The 20,175-nt window shown below is 44.7% G+C and overlaps 2 protein-coding genes and 1 non-coding gene across 3 annotated transcripts in view; 2 read left to right on the top strand and 1 right to left on the bottom strand.

Moving 5' to 3' along the window:
• strn3 (striatin, calmodulin binding protein 3) overlaps nucleotides 1–14,210 on the top strand; it is a 38,149-nt gene extending 23,939 nt beyond the window's left edge. Inside the window, exons 9-16 of the mRNA XM_063183733.1 lie at nucleotides 1,306–1,481; nucleotides 3,623–3,670; nucleotides 4,533–4,654; nucleotides 5,773–5,940; nucleotides 7,562–7,702; nucleotides 10,371–10,478; nucleotides 11,247–11,333; nucleotides 11,802–14,210. Of these exons, the coding sequence (XP_063039803.1) occupies nucleotides 1,306–1,481; nucleotides 3,623–3,670; nucleotides 4,533–4,654; nucleotides 5,773–5,940; nucleotides 7,562–7,702; nucleotides 10,371–10,478; nucleotides 11,247–11,333; nucleotides 11,802–11,971 (1,020 nt within the window). The 3' untranslated portion in view covers nucleotides 11,972–14,210. The remainder of the gene's footprint in view (nucleotides 1–1,305; nucleotides 1,482–3,622; nucleotides 3,671–4,532; nucleotides 4,655–5,772; nucleotides 5,941–7,561; nucleotides 7,703–10,370; nucleotides 10,479–11,246; nucleotides 11,334–11,801) is intronic.
• On the top strand, nucleotides 5,342–5,423 carry LOC134435624 (small nucleolar RNA SNORD53/SNORD92). The gene has a single exon (XR_010032035.1). It is a non-coding gene; the product is annotated as a small nucleolar RNA SNORD53/SNORD92 (small nucleolar RNA).
• Nucleotides 14,211–16,555: 2,345 nt separating the features above from the next.
• Nucleotides 16,556–20,175, bottom strand: part of coch (coagulation factor C homolog, cochlin (Limulus polyphemus)) — a 10,988-nt gene continuing 7,368 nt past the window's right edge. Inside the window, exons 10-13 of the mRNA XM_063224068.1 lie at nucleotides 19,471–19,625; nucleotides 18,175–18,319; nucleotides 17,363–17,503; nucleotides 16,556–17,054 (exon numbers count right to left, since the gene is read on the bottom strand). Coding sequence (XP_063080138.1) covers nucleotides 16,882–17,054; nucleotides 17,363–17,503; nucleotides 18,175–18,319; nucleotides 19,471–19,625 — 614 coding nt within the window. The 3' untranslated portion in view covers nucleotides 16,556–16,881. The remainder of the gene's footprint in view (nucleotides 17,055–17,362; nucleotides 17,504–18,174; nucleotides 18,320–19,470; nucleotides 19,626–20,175) is intronic.

Genomic DNA, 20,175 nt, shown 5'->3' with positions numbered 1-20,175 from the left:
TTTATTGAGGATGGGGTAGTAGTGAATATGACAGGAAGAGAGTGGGAGAGAGACATATGCCCTATACAGACAAACTCTTAACGGTCTGTGTGACCAATAACAGAGACGGCGATCACTTTGGTGTTCAAGTCCGGAAACGACTAGTCAGCTATGAGTGTCTGTGGTATAACCGCAGAAATACACCAGCGGCGATCTGAGCGAGTCGAGCGACGGAAGTAATTGACTTTGTATTGAGTCTAGAGACAAAAGCGATTCTGGAGACTAGAGCGATTTGCGCGACGAGCGCGACAATTTGAAGTTGAAATCTTTTCAACTTTCTATGACGCGGTTCGGCGACAAGCCGCGACAGCCAATGACTGTATAGAGGTCAGTGACCACAGCCAATGGGAATGCTTGAATGCTTTGCCTTCTGCCTGTACGGATATACTCTTGTCTCCTCAATCGCTCGTATCGCTTGCTGCTGCACTTGTCGCTTGAATCGCGTCGCCGCTGGTGTATCTCTGGTATAAGAGGGCTCCATCACTGACGCCAATACCCCATGACGATGACCCACCAACATCTCCCGCCAACCCAAACCGACCCCATCCCCTCCGCCTGCCTCCTCCTGCCTCAGCCCACAAAATATGGACACCTGATTGGCCCTGATTTCAACTCTGATTTCTAACTGACCTATTTGAAGGATCACAAAGCACAAACAAAAATAGGTCTGATGACAATATCGCATCAGCTTAGGTCTATCTAAGGGTTTAGCTGTAAGCAACTGGACATTTCCTCTCCCATCCCATCATGAGATTCTACACTGACATATAAACCATGTATAGAAATGTTACAGGGGCTGCAGTGGCACCATAACATCAACTGATGGGCGGCTATGCTACACTCTGGGTCATTTCAAGTCCAAGTTCAAGTCCATTCTGGGTCATTTCTCAACCCTTCCCCATCTCCCTTTTCTACATAGTATCAGTCCAACGCATCACTCATTGACCAGGCGGCAGTATTGGGTGTCTAAAACTGACGTTGCATTCAAAACCATCCTCGCGGGGACATGACATCACTGACGGTTTAGGTTTAAGGCAGGGTCAAGTCTAGCTGACTGTCTGCAATACATGCGAGTTATGCCCTCAGCAGCATCCCGCCCGGTTCGAGTCTGGTCATTTGCCAATCCTTCCCCAACTCTCTGTCCACTCATTTCCTGTCTTATCTCGCACTATGCTATCACACATTAAGTCAGAAAAGACCAAAAAATATCTTAAAAGAATACAAGAACTGTTCCTTACTCACTTTGCTTTTTTGTTTCCATTGCAGCTCCCAACCAACAAGGACGCGTTCCGGAAGACGTGGAACCCCAAGTACACGTTGCGGAGCCACTTTGACGGGGTGCGGGCGCTGGCCTTCCACCCCGTGGAGCCCGTGCTGGTCACCGTCTCCGAAGACCACACGCTCAAGCTCTGGAACCTGCAGAAGACCGTCCCCGCCAAAAAGCAAGTGCTCTCAGAAACATTCACTCATTTTTAACTAATTTTCATTGTATAGCCTAACTGGTTTTTGCACGTTTTATTTTCTATATTTTTGTGAGTTGATCTGGGGTGTTCTGGAACTGTTTTTCCGAAAGTTTTTTTTGTCTCAAACTCTACATGGCCTCCTCTATACCAATTTTGCTACATTTCATACATGTGTTATCGTTACACTTTTTCCACATACCCCCAGTAATGTGCTCGCGTACCCCTGGTTGGGAACCACCGTTCTGGAAGATGCTGCGCAACACATATTAAAATTGTGTTCTCTTTTTTTACATTTTTAGATGCGTCCCACGCATCTCTATAAGAGGCTTTGGTGTCCGTCCGTCCGTCCCTCCGTCCGTCCGTCCGTCCGTCCGCCCTCCCGTGATGCGTTTCTGAATTGTGATTCCCTCTTGTGATTCCCTCTTGTGTCCACAAGGTGGCAGTCGCTTAGTGGAGTGGCAGAGCTTAGTTTTGGCCTGGAGCTCATGCGTGCAAACCAAAACGTCTCCCATAATGGTTAGCAAACCGGCTACGCAGCTGATTGGTTGCATTATCGGACACAACTGCAGAAGCACAGAAGTCTGTATGCATATTCCATCCATGTGTGCCATGTGTGCTAGCCGAGTTCCTAAACATTCACACAAAGACGTCTTCAGATAAGGAGGATAACTGTCAAGCGCCACACTCAACAAACTCTTCATGGTCAATAACACCAAGCGGAGCACAAAAAATAGGAAGGCATGAGACATTTGCAGATAGCGTTTCCTATGTTCAGTGTTGTTAGACTACACAGCGTCACCACTCAAAAGAAACAACACCCTTTGAAGAAAACAGCCCGAACACCGGCAATCCCCTGTATTTTTTGACAATGCTGTGAGAAGTGCAGGCAAGAGAGCAACTCGCGCTTTGAGCGTGGGTGGAGGAGATTACTTCGATACTTCGATTAACGCGAGCACAGGGAGAGTGAAGGCTGTGTTACTGTTGATCATACGCACACGCGTCTTTTAAAGGGTTTGACAGAGAGCGCGCTTTTCGGTTTATGCAGTAAATGTCTCATTGATTAGTTTATGGAACTTACGGTTTGTCTGTTACGGTCCACGAAGACAATATCCACGTGAAAACGCAAACGCCTGCAAACCACTGTTTTGACAGAAAGACAGTTCACCTGTCGCCTAGGCCTACTCTGTTTTCTTCCCAAAGCGGCATTTAAAAGTATTCCATGAAATCCAACATCAACGTCACTTCAAATAGGTGACAGCATCATGCACACACATGAAATAACACTTCAGTGAGGGGGGGACATCACTGCTCTCATATTAAAGTGAAAAGAGAATTTCACATTTTAGTTTATTTAATGTAGGCCTATGCAAAATTGCAAATAGCCTATTCATTGAAATCTGTCCAGAAAGGGTTGTAATGTTTGCCTGTTTTTTATGTTTGTAATTATTTTTTTTTTAAATAAAAAATCGTGATAAAAAAAAAAACATAAATAACAAAAATAGAGATTTTATGTTAAAAAAAAATGTGATATGGGATGGGCCGATGGCCCCCCTAGCTAAATTCGCCTTAGGTCCCCAAATTGCTAAATGTAGTGTAAGGGATTATTTTGAAAAGACAGTAACATGTAATCAGCAATGCATTACAGTTTTTCAGTAACTTGCCCAACACTGTTGAAATCCTATGGTACTTTTTCAAATCCAGGCTTATACAGTACATGGTAGGCTTATTGATAAATTGCCTTGACAGGTTATGAGGAGGCCAAGGGGGCGTTTGGGCAAAAAAGGTTCAGAACGGGCATAGACGGACGCATCTGTTGTCCGCCTGTCGGACTTGTTATTACTATTGATGCACCAGAAGTTGGGGAGCGCATGCCACCAAGGGGCCATGTACCCATTTGAACTCTGTTTTGCCAGGGCCATTCGGTGTCCTCAACTCATTTTAAAAATACCAATAATAAAGAGGTCACGCGATGATGTGCCACATTTTTTGCCACTTATAACTCAGCGAATCAATATTTAGCAATGTGTGACTGTAAATGTTCATTACCAATAACCTCTTTGAGTGACATGTTGTGTTGTGTGTAAAGGCTAACTTGTGTTGTGATGTCTTTCTTCCTCCAGAAGTGCCTCTCTGGATGTGGAGCCCATCTACACCTTCAGAGCCCATGTGTGAGTATCTGACATGACATGACGTGACATGACACAGCTTTGCACTGTTGATGCACCTCACATTACACACCTCAATTAGGGCAGGGCCGTTGTAACCCATTGCAAATCGAGATTGTGATGTTAATTCAGGTCATTTGTGATGATCAGCCTCAGGAATGTTTAATTGATGTCCAAAAGGGCTTCAACCTCACGATTTGTCAGCAAAACATGGAGAACAAGGTTTTGCCGTAGTGTTGGTAGTGTTCTTCATAATATGGTTATGACAGGATATAAAAGCGTCCATGTCAAACATCAGTGCCAGGTTTCAATCCAACGGAAAAGGAAAACATAGATATCATGTAATGTCGCAAAATAACGAAAATACCTTAGCTCAATCATCTCCACACACAATCATATTCACTAACACAATATTCACAGTCAAATGCCAACAAACAAAAATGTATTTCAAATGTGTGAATTATTTTTAATCTCCCCCTCTATTCCTCTCTATTCCCCTGTAATTCTCTCTCATTCTCACCCCTTCTCTCTCACACACTCTCTCTCTCTCTCTCTCTCCCTCTCTCTCCCTCTCTCTCCCTCTCTCTCTCTCTCCCTCTCCCTCTCCCTCTCTCTCCCTCTCCCTCTCTCTCTCTCTCCCTCTCCCTCTCCCTCTCTCTCTCCCTCTCCTCTCACTCTCTCCTCTTCTCCCTCTCCTCTCTCTCCCTCTCTCTCTCTCTCTCTCTCTCTCTCTCTCTCTCTCTCTCTCTCTCTCCCCTCTCTCTCCCCACCCCTTCTCTCTCTCCCTCTCTTTCCCTCTCTCTCTCTCTCTCTCTCTCTCTCTCTCTCTCTCTCCCTCTCTCTCCCTCTCCCTCTCTTTCCACAGTGGGCCTGTTCTGTCCTTGGCTGTGAGCTCCAGTGGAGAGCACTGTTTCAGCGGTGGCATCGACTCCACCATCCAGTGGTGGAACATGCCCAGCTCCAACGTGGACCCCTATGACACCTACGGTACGCTACAATAAATGCCTTTGATCAGTGAGGGGACTTAGCCTTGCACTGGGAGAAAACTGGAAGTTTGAAAACTGAAATTTTTTTATTGGGATTATCCTAATCCGTTTGAACCAGACCATAACAGTGAAAAACTCAAGCCAATCCACAAATGGCGTCATGGTTTTTGCGGTTGAACTTTGCAAACTTGGACACAGGCCAAAGTGGTTGTTCAAGTCTATAATGTTTCCCATCAATTGTGGACATTGGACAATTTGTTTTGCTGCTTTGAAAAGTGTTGTGTGTGTGTGTGTGTGTGTGTGTGTGTGTGTGTGTGTGTGTGTGTGTGTGTGTGTGTGTGTGTGTGTGTGTGTGTGTGTGTGTGTGTGTGTGTGTGTGTGTGTGTGTGTGTGTGTGTGTGTGTGTGTGTGTGTGTGTGTGTGTGTGTGTGTGTGTGTGTGTGTGTGTGTGTGTGTGTGTGTATCATTTTTATTCATTTATCAAAATCTGTATTGCCAGTTAGCTAATGTGTCTTTCATGACTACCGAACGTCACCACAATGTGCCCGGCAAATACAAGCTCAGACACTTGAGTAATCGTTGTTGCGTACCTTACAGATATGAAGCAGTGTTTTGTTTTTTTGTTCCTGTTAGTTCAGAGTACTGTGTTGTCTCTGATTTGGAACAACCTTTTTGGCAAATGGGAACCACAACGTGATGATGCTTGAGAATGGTTTCGCTTTTTTCACTGATATCTTGTGATGCCACACTTCTCTTGGCTGTCTGATTCGTTCCCACTGCCATTTTGTGTATTATCCCTTTTCTCTTCTTGAACTTTGCACCTCAGATGCATTACCTACCATATAAACTTTAGCCACCAGTGCCATGTAGTTCTTGCTGATAAACCTATGGTCCTACCTGTAGTTCAATGTCCATTGATGCCCCCCTTTCTTCCCCACACACCATAACATGTGGTCCTACTTAAAATGTTCAATTTATACAAATATACAGTCACTTTTTTCAAATAAATTATAAAACTGTTACATGGATATGAATTGGCAACGGTGTTTATATGTCAGTCTATGGTTTAAATGTTAAACTTAAAAACATTGCTTTGTGCCCCTCCTTCCCCTTCTTCAGACCCCAGTGTCCTGGCGGGTTCTCTGCTGGGCCACACGGATGCAGTGTGGGGCCTGGCCTACAGCGGCATCAAGAACCGGCTGCTCTCCTGCTCGGCCGACGGAACCATCCGGCTCTGGAACCCCACGGAGAAAGCCTCCTGCCTCACCACCTACAACGTAGAGAAAGGTCAGTCAGTCAGTCAGTCAGTCAGTCAGTCAGTCAGTCAGTCAGTCAGTCAGTCAGTCAGTCAGTCAGTCAGTCAGTCAGTCAGTCAGTCAGTCAGTCAGTCAGTCAGTCAGTCAGTCAGTCAGTCAGTTCTCTGCATTGCCAATACCTCATGCTCCTTCACCGGTCCAATTGGCCTTTTCCGCAACGTCAAAAAAAGGTCCGTTTTGTATAAACCACTACCGGTTTCGGGCAGTAAACGATAGAAATCAGTGACATGTTTAGAAGGTGATTGGTGATGTTTGTATAAAGTCTCCAGATGCCACTTCAATCAAAGTTCTCTGACGTCATATAAGAAAGGCCCATTCTGAATGCCTGCCAACGCACTTCCTATTGGCTGTCTGCTTATAAGACATGTTTGACGTCTGTCATGTCTTTACTATATCAATCAGGAGCATAGTGAGCGGTTGATGAGTGATGACGTGGACTTGTGCTGTATTATAGGCATATATGACCAGGCTACCTTTCAGTGCTACTGCTTGCATTTACGATAAGATGGCCTAGTAGCTGAAGGCTCTTCGGTTACTCAATGCTACCTGTATGTTAAGGGTAATATGTTGCATAGCCTATCACTTGGTGAAGAAGAAACGCATTTACAGTTCAGTTATATTGAAGGGTAAGTGCACATGAACAAGGCTGAAAGATCTATGGTCTGGTGCTAAATCATTTGAAGCAAAAGGGTTACATTTAACATTTTATTTCTTTCTTTTTGTCCTACTTTAATGGATGTTGTTATTACATTTCAATGCTCAAATTTAATGGAATTTAATCATTCCAATCATGGCCTGACATTTCACTAGCATCACGGATGGCTTATGAAAAGGCTCCACTTTTCCCTGAAATTGCCCTTGATTGTGACGTGTGAGCAGAAAGACTTTCAGTGTCTGCCTGATGTTTGATGTATGAAAGGCGTTTGAAAGAGCATCCAGCCAAATTATATATATATATATATATATATATATATATGTATTTCCGGGACTCTCAGTTGTTCCCACGTCAGTGCTGAGTAATGAACACCCTTGGACTCACTGACTGGCTGTAGTTAACAGGGTCTCTGCACATCAAAGCCATTTTTATTCTGTTGCCAGGTTGATCAGGGGGGGAAATGAGTCAGAAATATACGTTGTTGCTATGGCCTAGCTTGTGTCTGAATCGGAGCAGAAAAGTTCTCGCCTACTAAATTAGTTTGCTCAGGTTTCTCCTGTCAGGTTGCTAAGCAAGCGTGCACGAAATCGTGAACCTATCAACCTTGATTGAGGTGTGTGCCTGTGTGCCATTGTGCGGGTTGAGTCATGTGCTGCATTAGTCATCGGAAAATTGAAGATTTGGTTCCTAAATGGATTTTGATATGGAATCAAATGAAGTACATAGAAATCTTGTCTTTATATACCAAAACTGCATTGGTGACACATGTGGTGGTATGATTTTATCTTGGCTGACCACATTGGATATCTTTGGCGCGTGTGTGTGTGTGTGTGTGTGTGTGTGTGTGTGTGTGTGTGTGTTCTTGTTTTAGAGCACGTTATCATGACAACTGAAATCGGAAGTCCGTGACACCAGTTTTTTTGTCTTTGTTACGTAGAGCACGGTATCCCCACGGCGGTGGACTTCACGGGCTGTGACCCGGCCCACATTGTGGCCTCCTTCAACACGGGCAGCACGGTGGTGTACGACCTGGAGACCTCCCAGCCCATCGTGGTCTTCCCCGCCCAGGGAGAGAGCAGTGAGTGGCCCACTCTCCGTCTGTTTGGCTGGCTGCCTGGCTGTCTCTCTGTCTGTCTCTCTCTCTCACTCACTCACTCACTCTCTCTCGCTCTCCTAAATTGGGAGGGAAAGTAATCTCATCGCCCCCTGCTGGCAACGTTCCAAGCCCCTGCAACAAATGAATGGGTTTTTTCTTCTAAAAATTACATCTCGGCCCTGACGACGAAGTAGAAGTAGTGGTAGTCATATAATATGCATGTTGGCCCGTTTTATCGAATCAGGTGGTAAAATGTTCGGTTTTTCACTGATCTGAACTGATTTTAATATTCTTTAAAAAGCTAATACAGAACTACACTGACTGGCATGTGTGACGTGTTTACTCCATGTAATTAGCATAGCCAAATTAGCATAGCCAAACATGAGCCAGAGAGGTGGTTACTCGTCACCACAGAAGCCATCATATCTACTAGAGAAGTTAAAACCAAACCAAAATGATCGCGTGTATATATGTTTAATAAGAAGACAATGTGGAACTCACAGGATTACAAGAATGTGAAGATATGCGAAGAACTTGCGTTCATTCGCGTTCATTTGTTTCTCTGTGTTGTCAACGAGGCGCGAAGCACAGCATGCTGGGAGCTGTAGTCCGTTTCCGACCAGATTGGCACAATTTCTATTTTTCTTAAAAGGGCAAAACATGACTTAAGATTTTCACAGGTAGTAGTTCATCCTATTGTGTACGCTGAAAAATGTGTCTGGTGTTATAGTTCCTAGTCATATCTTTGTGGGATTTTTTTAAAAACTCGTCTATGAGAGTTTCAATAGGGTCGCCCTGGTGTTTGGAACGTAACCGCTAGGATCGCTGTTTTCCACTTTCCCTCCCAATACAAATGCATACACAAACACACTTGCACATACACACTAGGGCTGGTAACATTCCCCAGAAATTAAATTCGAATATGGGTCTTAAAATATGGTCCGAATATCGAATATATTCGAATATTATTATTAATTAATTAATATTTTTCCCGCGGAGAAAATCACGCAAAAAACGAGCACTGGGCACGGAATAGACACTAGACAATGGGGAAAAGGCTATTGTATATCGTTCTACCCGTTTATTTTGTGCTGGGGATCGAATAGATACGAACAACACAATTAAACTCGAAGTGGGAAAGTAGACACACGGCACTATCCAGGCTGTGCCCTCCTGGTGGCACAACACTTTGAACGTCGATGATAACCAAGCAAACACGGTGTGAAAGACTATCCTGGTCCGTAACTGGCGACTGTAGATGTTAGAAGCAATGTTGTTTGGTCGTAACTAAGTAAATGTCACTCTTAATTTTAGGGCGTATTCATTCAGACTAGGATTGATAGACTTTTGTTTGACCAAACGTTGTGTTTCTATCACCTGGAGTTGGTACGGGGGACCCAGATAGTCTTTCACAACGGCACCTTCCCGGATGCGCGCTGCTCTCTCTCACTCACCCACACACGCGCGAACAGACACACACACACACACACACACACACACACACACACACACACACACACACACACACACACACACACACACACACACACACACACACACACACACACACACACACACACCAACCTCTCCAACTAAAATTTGGTCTGTACCTCGCTTGATTCCATTGCTGCTTTGACAAACTCCTCGATGCCGCCTGCTTTGGTCTCGTGCATCTCGTGCCCAATTCAAGCAATTCGTGACTGCCTCTTGTCGCCTTTACTTAAGCCAGCATTTGTGGCGGACCGGACGGTGCAAAAAAATGTGAAGAGCAGTCGCTTATCTGTAAAAAGCTATATTGCGACTTCATGGTGCTAACTCACACCTCGCCAGCTTCCATACCACTTTATCACTCGGCTCACTTTTATTCCGTGCATAGTTTGGGGTGGGGGTGTAGAACTCCACATTGTAAGTCATTCACGAGAGACGACAACTTCTTACAATGCGGTTCGAACAGCAATAAGAACTCAAATGTCAAAACAATCTGCACGAAGCTACTCTCTATCAACAAAGCAACTCGTAGTCCTTGCTTCCTTGTTGTGACATGTGACTGCAGCAGCTACACACAGGCCAGTAAGGGACGCACCATGGACACTTAGGAGAATCAATGCGCGCGCTGCCCTGCGCAATATATTTCGTAAATTATTCGAATATTCATTTTTGCGTTCGAATATACATATTTTTCTCATATTCTAATAATTTTCGAATTTCGAATATTATTTTACCAGCCCTAATACACACACACACACACACCTTGTGCACACACGCATACACACACACACACACACTTGTGCGCACATAACCATATAGATCTACACAGACATAAGCACAGCACACACACACACACACACACACACACACACACACACACACACACACACACACACACACACACACACACACTGTTTTACACATGCTAGCTGTTGTCCTTCTCAATATTCTGAAGTATATGTGTGTGTGTGTGTGTGTGTGTGTGTGTGTGTGTGTGTGTGTGTGTGTGTGTGTGTGTGTGTGTGTGTGTGTGTGTGTGTGTGTGTGTGTGTGTGTGTGTGTGTGTGTGTGTGTGTGTGTGTGTGTGTGTGTGTGTGTGTGTGTGTGTGTGTGTGTGTGTGTGTGTGTGTGTGTCTGACTTCTCTCCTCCCCTCTCCTCCAGCTCTACCTTGTGGTAACCACATCAACAAGGTGGTGAGCCACCCCACGCTACCCATCACAGTCACAGCACACGAGGACAGACACATCAAGTTCTTCGACAACAAGTCGGGTGAGTCTACACACTCCAGTGCACCATCTTCATCAGAGAGAAATTAGCCAAACAAATAAATTGATGTTTTTTTTTGTTCCAGTCTTGACCACCCGGGTTCTTGCCTTTGTCAGCGTAGTGATAAAAACGATAGAATGTTGTCCTGCACTTGCATAAGGATAAAACAGACCCTGAGTTTCGTAGGGATAAAATTAGACTGCCAACCTACTCTTGTGTTTGGGGTAAAATAGGAGTCGCTCATGACAAAATGAGCTAGTTGGCAAACAACTTGTCAACTCAGAAAAGGGAGATATCCTCCGCGTTCCTGTACTTCACAATCTGGTGTGTCATGGGAAAAGTAATAGCAGAGAGAGTAGAGAGAGAGAGGTTCCATTGGCCCATTGTTTCCTGGTTCTATTATGGCCCCCCTTAGGCAGACCTAGGCAGACCTAAGGACTGTTCTATTCATTGTAGGAGCATTATGACACGCCCCTTTAGGCAGACCGGAACCTGGTCGCGTTAGGTGCCCATAGGAACCTATTATGTTGGCATATCTCTATAGAATATCTCTGGTAATAGCAGGCAAAGAAGAGTCACTGGAGCATCGTCAGATGTGGAAAAACTGCTGTTTTATGTTGGGCAAGTGCCAATACTACAAGACTATATGTAGGCACTTGCCCAATGAAACAGTAATTTCCACATCTGAAGATGTTCCGGCAACTTGTCAAGTCACCTTGTAAAGTGACACTCAATAAAGTCCTGATGGTCTCTGCTCTCGGTCCTCCACAGGGAAACTCATCCACGCCATGGTGGCCCACTTAGATGCAGTCACCTGCCTGGCTGTGGATCCCAACGGCATCTACCTGATGTCAGGAAGTAAGAAACGCATGCACATATTACGCACTCACAGATAGGCATGCAAGAACACGGTTCCGAGTGATACACACACACGCACGCACGCACGCACACGCACACACATACACACACACACACACACACAAGAAACAGTATGTAGCATACACCTATATGTACTGCAGACACACGTATTGTTGGCTATTACATTACACTTAGCTGATGCTTTTATCTGAAGCGACTTAGTTATTCACAGGGTATTGGTTACAGTCCCTGGAGCAATGTGGGGGTGAGGTGCCTAGCTCAACTTCAACCATGGAGGGTGGCTGGGATTCGAACCCGCTTCCCTAACCAATAGGCCATGGCTGCCCCAAGTAAATGGCCATATAGACATTTAATCCCTTTCATCCTCATCCCTTCTTTCTGTCTTTCTTTCTTTCTTTCCTACTTTCTCTCTCTCTTTTTCTCTTCATCCCTCTCTCCTCTCCCCAGGTCATGACAGCTCGGTGCGGCTGTGGAACCTGGACAGTAAGACGTGCGTGCAGGAGATCACTGCACACCGGAAGAAGTCCGACGAGAGCATCTACGATGTGGCCTTCCACCCGTCCAAGGCCTTCATCGCCAGTGCCGGGGCAGACGCACTCGCCAAAGTATTCGTCTAGAGCCCCCCCTCCCCCTCTCCACCTGGGCCTGCCTGAGAGAGACCTGAAGCGCATATACACTGACACACACACACACACACACAGACACACAGACACACAGACACACACAAATGCACATGCGCACACATTTAACACAGAGAGACTGAGGTGAGAAACAAGTGACTGCTTCACTGCCTTGTGTTAAACGGTAGCATCCCCTGACCTGAACTACACTACAAAAAAACAAAGGCTCCTGCTCCCGCTCCTGCAGCCTGCCCTGGCAGAGGTGACACTCGCAAAGGACCGTCAGGAGCGAGCCTCTCAAGCAGGAAGTGTGTGTGTGGGGGGGGGGGGGTCCATGACGACCCCCCCTCACCCTTATCAATCCACCCACCACCCTCCCCTGCACCTACTTCTCCTCTTCTCCAGTTTGGTCGGATTAAAACACACAAACGAACATCCTCCCAGAACTGGCAAGGGAAAAATCACTGACAAACGAAAAATAACAACAAAAAAAGTATTGTTTTAAAACTGTAATTTACTGTAAGTTGCAGATGGGAAGGGTTGGTTAAAAAAAGACAAATATTACAAACTTCCGCTTATGTAGCCTTTTTCGAGTTTTTGTGGAAGCCGGGCTCGTGCTCAGCCTGAGCTGAAGTCAGTTTCTGTTAGAGGCGCAACAACCGTGAAGTGGTTCTTGAAATCATGTGCATCGAGTAGGTCATTTTTTTGGACCTTAGAAACTCCCATCTGACCCCCCCTCTACTTTCCCCCATACTGGGTGTTCAGTTTTCTCTCCCAGTCTCTTCCTTGACCCCACCTCCTCCTCCTCCTCCTCCTCCTCCTCCTCCTCCACCTCCACCCCCTCTTCTTGCGACTGTCGTAGCATAGAAAGTGAGGGGGAGGGAGAGAAAAACCAAGAGAGTAGATCCCTAAAACCTCCTCCGTTCAATCAGCCAGTACCTTAGCTATTAGTTTCATGACATTTTGTGTAAAGAAAAAAAGAAATGATAAAGTATATATAAATATATATATATATAGTTTTTATAATCCTTTTTCTATAATAATAAAGACTGCCATATCAGCACTGAACATTTTCAGTTTTTAAAACAATTGGGCAGAAAGGAGCATTTTGACCATTTATCCTTCCCCCATCCCCATCCCTAGGCCATCTTCCAGCTTCTGCTGTCCCTTTCTCCCCCACCCCCACCCCCTACTAGTGAGGGGAGGATGGGATGGGTCCCTGGCTGACTTTGGAGTGGATGTGGGCTGAGCCTCCATGACTCTCCATCTCCTTCACTGTCGGGACTGTGTCCCCTGATACATATTTTTGTGTCCAGCCCCTACTGTAACCCCCTCATCTCATCCTTAGCATCCCCCTCCCCACCCCACCCCCCAACTGCAGGGCAAGAGATGCACCCACAAACTCCTGGCCTCTGGAAGAGCTCTTAAAAAGACATAAAATTACAAAAAAAAAAACTTTAAAAAAAGATTATAAAAGTTAACTGCAGCATCCTATCACTATGTGATATTTTTGTACACCTTCTGTATTAGAGTTAATTTATCACAGGGTTAGGCATCTTTGAGGTAAAAGGCGAAGAAGCAGAAGAAGAAAAAGAAAAACGCTATCCGTGTATTTATTTCACAGTTGGGTTAGTCTTATTCTGTATTTCAAGGAAGAGCGCCCTCTAAAGGATGATCCTTGACATGGCGCCTCCTCACAGAACAGCAGGAACAGCGGCTGTTCACTAGAAGACGACGACACAGAAAAACCTCATGTTACTACAAATCAGTGCTTTGAAGCAGACGGAGGAACTTTTTATTTTTTGGGATATTTTCAGTTTTTGTTTTTCCTTCATTTATTTTGTTTTTCTTTTAAATTGAAGGGATTTGGTGTGGCAAACATTAAAGATGAATCAAGGTTCAAAAGCATCTTTTTGTTTGATTACACTTTTCCCTACTTTTATCATGTACAACCATTTTATTTTGAAACATGCTACAATTTATGGTGTAACTAAAAGATTTTTTTTTGTTTGTGTAATGCATGATTAATACAATAAAGTATTTTTTCTAGTCTTCCAAAAGGAAAAAAAAAGTTCTGATCAGTTTGCGAGTTTTGATGAGTTTTGTAAGGTTTTTGATTTACAAACTATGAATCAGCAGATTTTAAAGATTGTACCACATAGCAAAATACCGCTGTTGAAAAGTAATGTATATAAAATGTCTATAATAAATATTAAATGGTGTACCTGTACATACACTTAAGATTCCTGGTGTGTTTTATGAGATCTGTGTAAACTGTGTGAATGTTTTTTTGGTAGTACGTGAGTGTGTAATGTGTTTATTATTTCCAGAATTTTACTCATTCACATGTCATGTCATCTTTTTCATTTAATTTACCAGCAATTTGAAGCGTTCACATATGCACAGAAAATGCCGAGTCACAGGTCTGAATTCACTTAAAGGGTTTTTTTTACACCTGGTCCCTTTCAGCCATTTAAGTCACACCCCTTCATGGGAGCCCAAAAAAGGGAGTCAAGGGAGAGAGATTTTTGGGATCACATTGGATCCTTTTTTATCCTGTTTTTACTCTACCTTGGGACTTGGATCCGCAGAGGGTTGCGTTTTAGGTTTTACGTTTTACATTATGTTTATGATCCCACCTCTACTCCCTGCCCAGCTGATCTTTTCCAGACAAACCTAAAGTTTGGTTGCCTGATTAACATTGACTTTCAAATCTCTTCGCGACTTGAAGGTGTTGCGTCACTATAGGGGGGCGTGGCCTGGCTAAACGTTAAATGCAACAGGCAAGAGTGATGAGTTGCTAGTGTCTTGTCTGAGTGTGCATTTTATTTTTATTTTTACAAGGGTACACATACAGCAGGGCATATTGACTTACCTGTGAATAACCAAGACCCTTTTGACAAATTGAAAGAGATTGTTAAAACATGTTATTGAATTTACAGATATCTAAAATGAGTGTTGGTTTTTCACTAAGCCTCTATGTGGTCTGCGTAATTTAAGCTAGTACAGTATGTTGTTTGAGATGACAACTTCATTTAACCCAAAAGGGGAAATTATGTTTGGCAGCATATTTTTTATAATCACATGAACACCTCATGATTGGTTTGCTGCTCAAATGTTGACTTGTCCAAGTCTTACCTGGTGACTTTGATTGATCAATTGCTTAGTGAGCGTCATGATCAGGCCGGTCAACAACCGGGCAAGCAAATTGGGCAATTTCCTCAGGGCCCTAGCTGGCCCCTGACAATGACTGATCGTGTAGGCCTACTTGTATTCAAATGACAATTATGTGAGGGTGGCAGGACCCCTACATTTAGGTCAAAATTCAGCCACTGAAAAGTGATAACTTACTGTCCCCAATAGTTTGACGAGGACAAAAGAGGCCCCACATTCCTCTATGCATACTAGGGCCCCCAAATATCTTAAACTGCCCTGATTACATGTACGTATGTATTGGGTGGGAGAGGGGGCCCTTTCAGATGACTTTGTTCCAGGCCTGGTCAGAGCTGCCAGCAGCCCTGGTTACAGTAATAACTCCACTGTAAATACACTTGTATTTAATAGCAAACGGATTTTGAATTGCTTGACCATCCACAACACATGGATCAGGTTGTAAAAATACCTTGTCCTTTATTGTGAGGAAAGTAATAAATTATGACAGAAATATACAATCATTGTATTGCCCCCTTCCCGCCCCAGGTTGGTAAAAAATAGAAAGAGGTGAACATGCATATGTTAAAAAAAAAAAAAGGCAGCATATATAGACACAGGAGGTTTACCTGTGTGTGGGTGTGCATCGGTGTCAGAGAAGAGTTTTTAAGGGCAGAACAAAAAAGCACGGTGTAGATTAGAAAACCACAAACAGCTGGGCGCTTCCCTCTCCCTCACCACCACCATCACCACGTCTTTCTATTGTGAGCATTGTATTTACGACCTGGCTGGCTGGCTGCGGACATGGCTGTCCATGCTGTCTGTCAGGCACACTGGATGCCGACATTACTGGAAGTCGCTTCAATAAGGTATGAGCGCTCTCGTAAAAAAAAAAAAAAAAAACGACAAGTGGAATGTGGTGACCTTTTAGTTCAGTTTCTCTCCCCCATCGCCTTGTGTCATACGGTGAAAAACATGTATTGATTTTAGCTATCGTACTAATTTAGAATCAGTGAAGCAATGTGTGTGTTTGTTTTACAATGCTCATTTAAGATGGTGGTGAGAGAGTGTGGTTAAAAAGGGTATTGGTCATAGTTTCCTTCAAATGGCAGAAGAACGATAATCCTCATACACGAGAGAAACGCTGACATGTACCCAAGCCTCACAACTGGCCAAAGAACATACAAGTATATCAGCAATAAATATGTTACGTATAACTGAGGGAAGATGGAATGGTAGTTAAAAAAGGCAGCAATACACAAACATTTTCTGAATCCAAGTTGTCTACTTTCATTGGAAGCATTTGGATTAAGCTGGTCTGTTCCATTCACACAAAACACACACGCGCGCGCGCGCACACACACACACACACACACACACACACACACACACACACACACACACACACACACACACACACACACACACACACATCCTTAATTATATTAAAATGAGACATCACCAAAATCATGTGAACACATTTCTGTTGTTTCAGTCTGAAAAAGAGGGAGAGGGGGACTTAAACATTTCTCAATACAAACTGCACTGTAGGTGTGTGTCCTACTGAATTTGGAGGTTGGGGAGGTGTCATGTGTAAATAAAATGCTTTCTTCAACTCATCCTCCACCCGAGTCTTTCTCCAAACAGTGTCTAACACACTGTGGACACCCCTCTCTCCCTCTCTCTTTCCCTCTCTCTCTCCCTGTGTGTGTGTGTGTGTGTGTGGTTGGTTGGTTGGTGGCCTCTGCTTCAGATGATCAGACGGCTTCAGTGAAGTCTCTGCAGATGGCCTTGACCAGCGGCTGCTGGAACTGTTCCAGGCCGTTGAACTCGCGCGTGAAGAAGGTGTGGGCATCCTTGGGCTCCGAGGCCATGGAGCGCAGGTCGTCCATGGGCGCCCAGGCTATGCCCACGGAGAAGATGGTGATGCCTAGGAGGAGAGGGTGGACAGGCAGGGTTTTTTTTGTGGGGAAAACATTGAGTTTTGGGGGAAAACAACTGCGCTTATCAATTAATCGTAGGTACTTTAGATACCGTCGGCATTTCAAGCGTATGTTCTACACCTGACCGGTTCTCTGGGATTAAAGGCCACCCCATCAGCCAATCAGAAAAGAGAATTCCAATGCATATGTAGATAATGAATTGATAATTTGCATACCCAATTTGGTCCCAGAATGCTCTCTAAGTGTTGGATTAACAGTGCCTTTGTTACTGTGCACCCTTCTTTGAGCCACCTACCTTCCTTGTGTGCTTGCCGCGCGGGCATGGTGACGTCGTCGTACGACTGGCCGTCGGTCACCACGATAAGGAAGTTGCGCCCACGGCCGCCGGGCCTGCGGTTGGAGAAGAGGTTCCGGATGGCGTAGGTGATCGCGTCACCTGTGTGTGGGGGGGTGATACTTCACTTGTGACTCACATTCATCCTTTATTGATCACAACCAGGGCTCTGAATTAACGTTTTTCACCACCAGCCAAAATGAATAGCATTTGTTGATATTAGTAGCCAAACACACACTCACTACTGGGTCAAAGAGGCTAGTAAGTTGGTCTTTTCCACCAGCCAAACTGAAATTTCATCAGCATTTGGCCGGTTGGCTGGTGTTAATTTAGAGATTACAACCACATACCGTATGAAATGTTCAGACTGATATTCACAACTGAATTTCCACACATCATACATCACAGCCTATGCATCCTTATAGTCCCACACATGATGGGGTTACCTGTGAGTTCACATTCAAATTCACTGCATGTCCATACCACACATATCACACATAACAAATTTCTACGGTGATTGCTTTGTCTGAGTCATATTCGGACACCCATGAGTCTATGCATACTCACTGGTGGCTGTGAGTATATGCATACTATCATTTATGCTCACCAATGGCAATAAGTCTATGCATACTGTAACTGATACTCACCAGTGGATGTGAGTCTTTGCATACTATAATTCATACTCAGCAGAGGATGTAAGTCTACAAGTATGCATACAATAATGTATGCTCACCGATGGCAATGAGTCCATGCATACAATAATTCCTACTCACCGGTGGCTGTGCCTCCACTCATGTACGGCACGCCACGTATGGCCCGCAGGTTCAGCTCCTTGGTGGGGTACTGGCTGAAGGCAAACTCCAGCCGCTGGTCATAGGTGAACTGGACGGCACCGATGCGCGTGCCAATGTCCGACACCTGGAAAGAGGACAAGAGATACCACCGTTGGATTAAGGAGTCATAGCTGGGAATGGGTATGGGTTTCAAATCAGATGGGTGCCAGTTCGATTCCCTCCCTTCCACTCCCTATCGCAATACATGGCTGAGATGCCCTAGATTCTAGGTCATGGCACCTAACTCCATACTGCTCCAAGGATTGTAACCAAAACACTGTAAGTCACTTAAAGGGACACTGTGCAGGAAATGGTCAAAAAAGGTACTGCAACTATGCTGCTCATAGAAACTGGGCTGCCTATTGCCAAATTTGATCTTTACATGAAAGTTTACTAAGTAATAAAGTTTCTCATTTTCTAGTATGATCCAAGTACAGTAATTTTTGCAGCAAAAAAATGGCAAATTTTGGAAATTCAAAATGGCGGACCATGGAGAAGATCTCCCTTTTCATGTATGAAAAGTGCAATTTTTCCAGTCATAATGAATACTTAGAATTTGATGCTGGTGGTAAGTATTCATGAAAAAGGTAACATTAGTGAATGGGCAGCATGAATTCTGGAAATAAACAACAAAAAAATCTCACACAGTGTCCCTTTAAGATAAAAATGTCAGCTAAATGTAATGTAAAACCAGAAAGCACAGCCCAAGAACAATAAATAGGGGGGGTGGGCTGGGCATACATGCCCTCTCTTTGCTGGAGTGCTGTCCTGATAGGCATATGACTCTAACAGCGGTAGGTGTGTCCCAAATGTCAATAATTGACAGAACAGGGAGGTGACACCTCCTTGACATAAGCAGATTACAAAACATATCAACAGGGCTGGACTGGCCATCTGGCATAGCGGGCATTTTTTTTTTTACATTTCTGAAAATAGGGGCCCACGAGGGTGCGGGGCCCAATGGTGAGTCAGTTCTGTGCCGCTAATTATGAGGGGCCCCTCTAGGCCAAAAGTGCCCGGGCCCTATTTCTCCCCTAGACCAGCCCTGCACGTCAACACATCAAAACCTATGTGACCCCTCTGATGAAGATGGATAACAGGATGGAGACAGGTAAAGGAGAAAAAAACCTTTTACACGTCTGGAACAAAAGAAACGAATGACTTGAATTGATCAGACATAATGAATGTAATCCATCTACTATGCACACACACACACACACACACAAACACACGCACCTCAAAGCTGCCGGCCACGGAGGCGATGAACTCCAGCATGAGGCGGAAGTTGCCCTCGCCCACGCTGCTGCTGCCGTCGATCAGGAAGCCGATGTTGACCGAGTTGTAGCAGGTGCGGCTGCACAGCATCTGGTCAATGGAGCACAGCTTCTGGCCTGAGGGGAAGAGGTGGTGGGCGATAGGGCACAAATGTCATATCACAGCCCAGCTATGGCTCTAACGGCTGGGCATTGGACTGCTATGCGGGCGACCCGGGTTCGATTCTTGAGCCGTGTCGTTTCCCGATCCTTCCCTGTCTCTCTCTCCCAGCCGTTTCCTGTCTGTTCTCCACTGTCCTATCCAGGGCCGCTGACAAGCTTTTGCTGGGCCCAGGACAGTCATCTGAAAGGGCCCCCAACTCAATACATACAATGTAACGGGGACCCAATTCTGGCCCCCCTATCTCACTGGGCCCAGGACAACATACCCCTTTGTCCCCCCTGTCGGCGGCCCTGGTCCTATCAAAATAATAAAGGCACATAAAAAGTAAAAAAATATATGTTTTTAAAAAAAAAAAGTCATATCACGATTTTTTAATGTAGCCCCTTAATGCACGCCATACCTCCAGTGGCACACTGTAATAGTCATTGAAAAGTTAAGTACTATATAGTACTACTATGATAGGACATAACACAAGGCCTTTAGTAATGCACTACTACGACTTGG

Source organism: Engraulis encrasicolus, chromosome 19 (genome assembly GCF_034702125.1).
Source record: "Engraulis encrasicolus isolate BLACKSEA-1 chromosome 19, IST_EnEncr_1.0, whole genome shotgun sequence".
NCBI classification, from domain to species: domain Eukaryota; kingdom Metazoa; phylum Chordata; class Actinopteri; order Clupeiformes; family Engraulidae; genus Engraulis; species Engraulis encrasicolus.
This window is presented reverse-complemented; position numbering and strand designations above follow the sequence as displayed.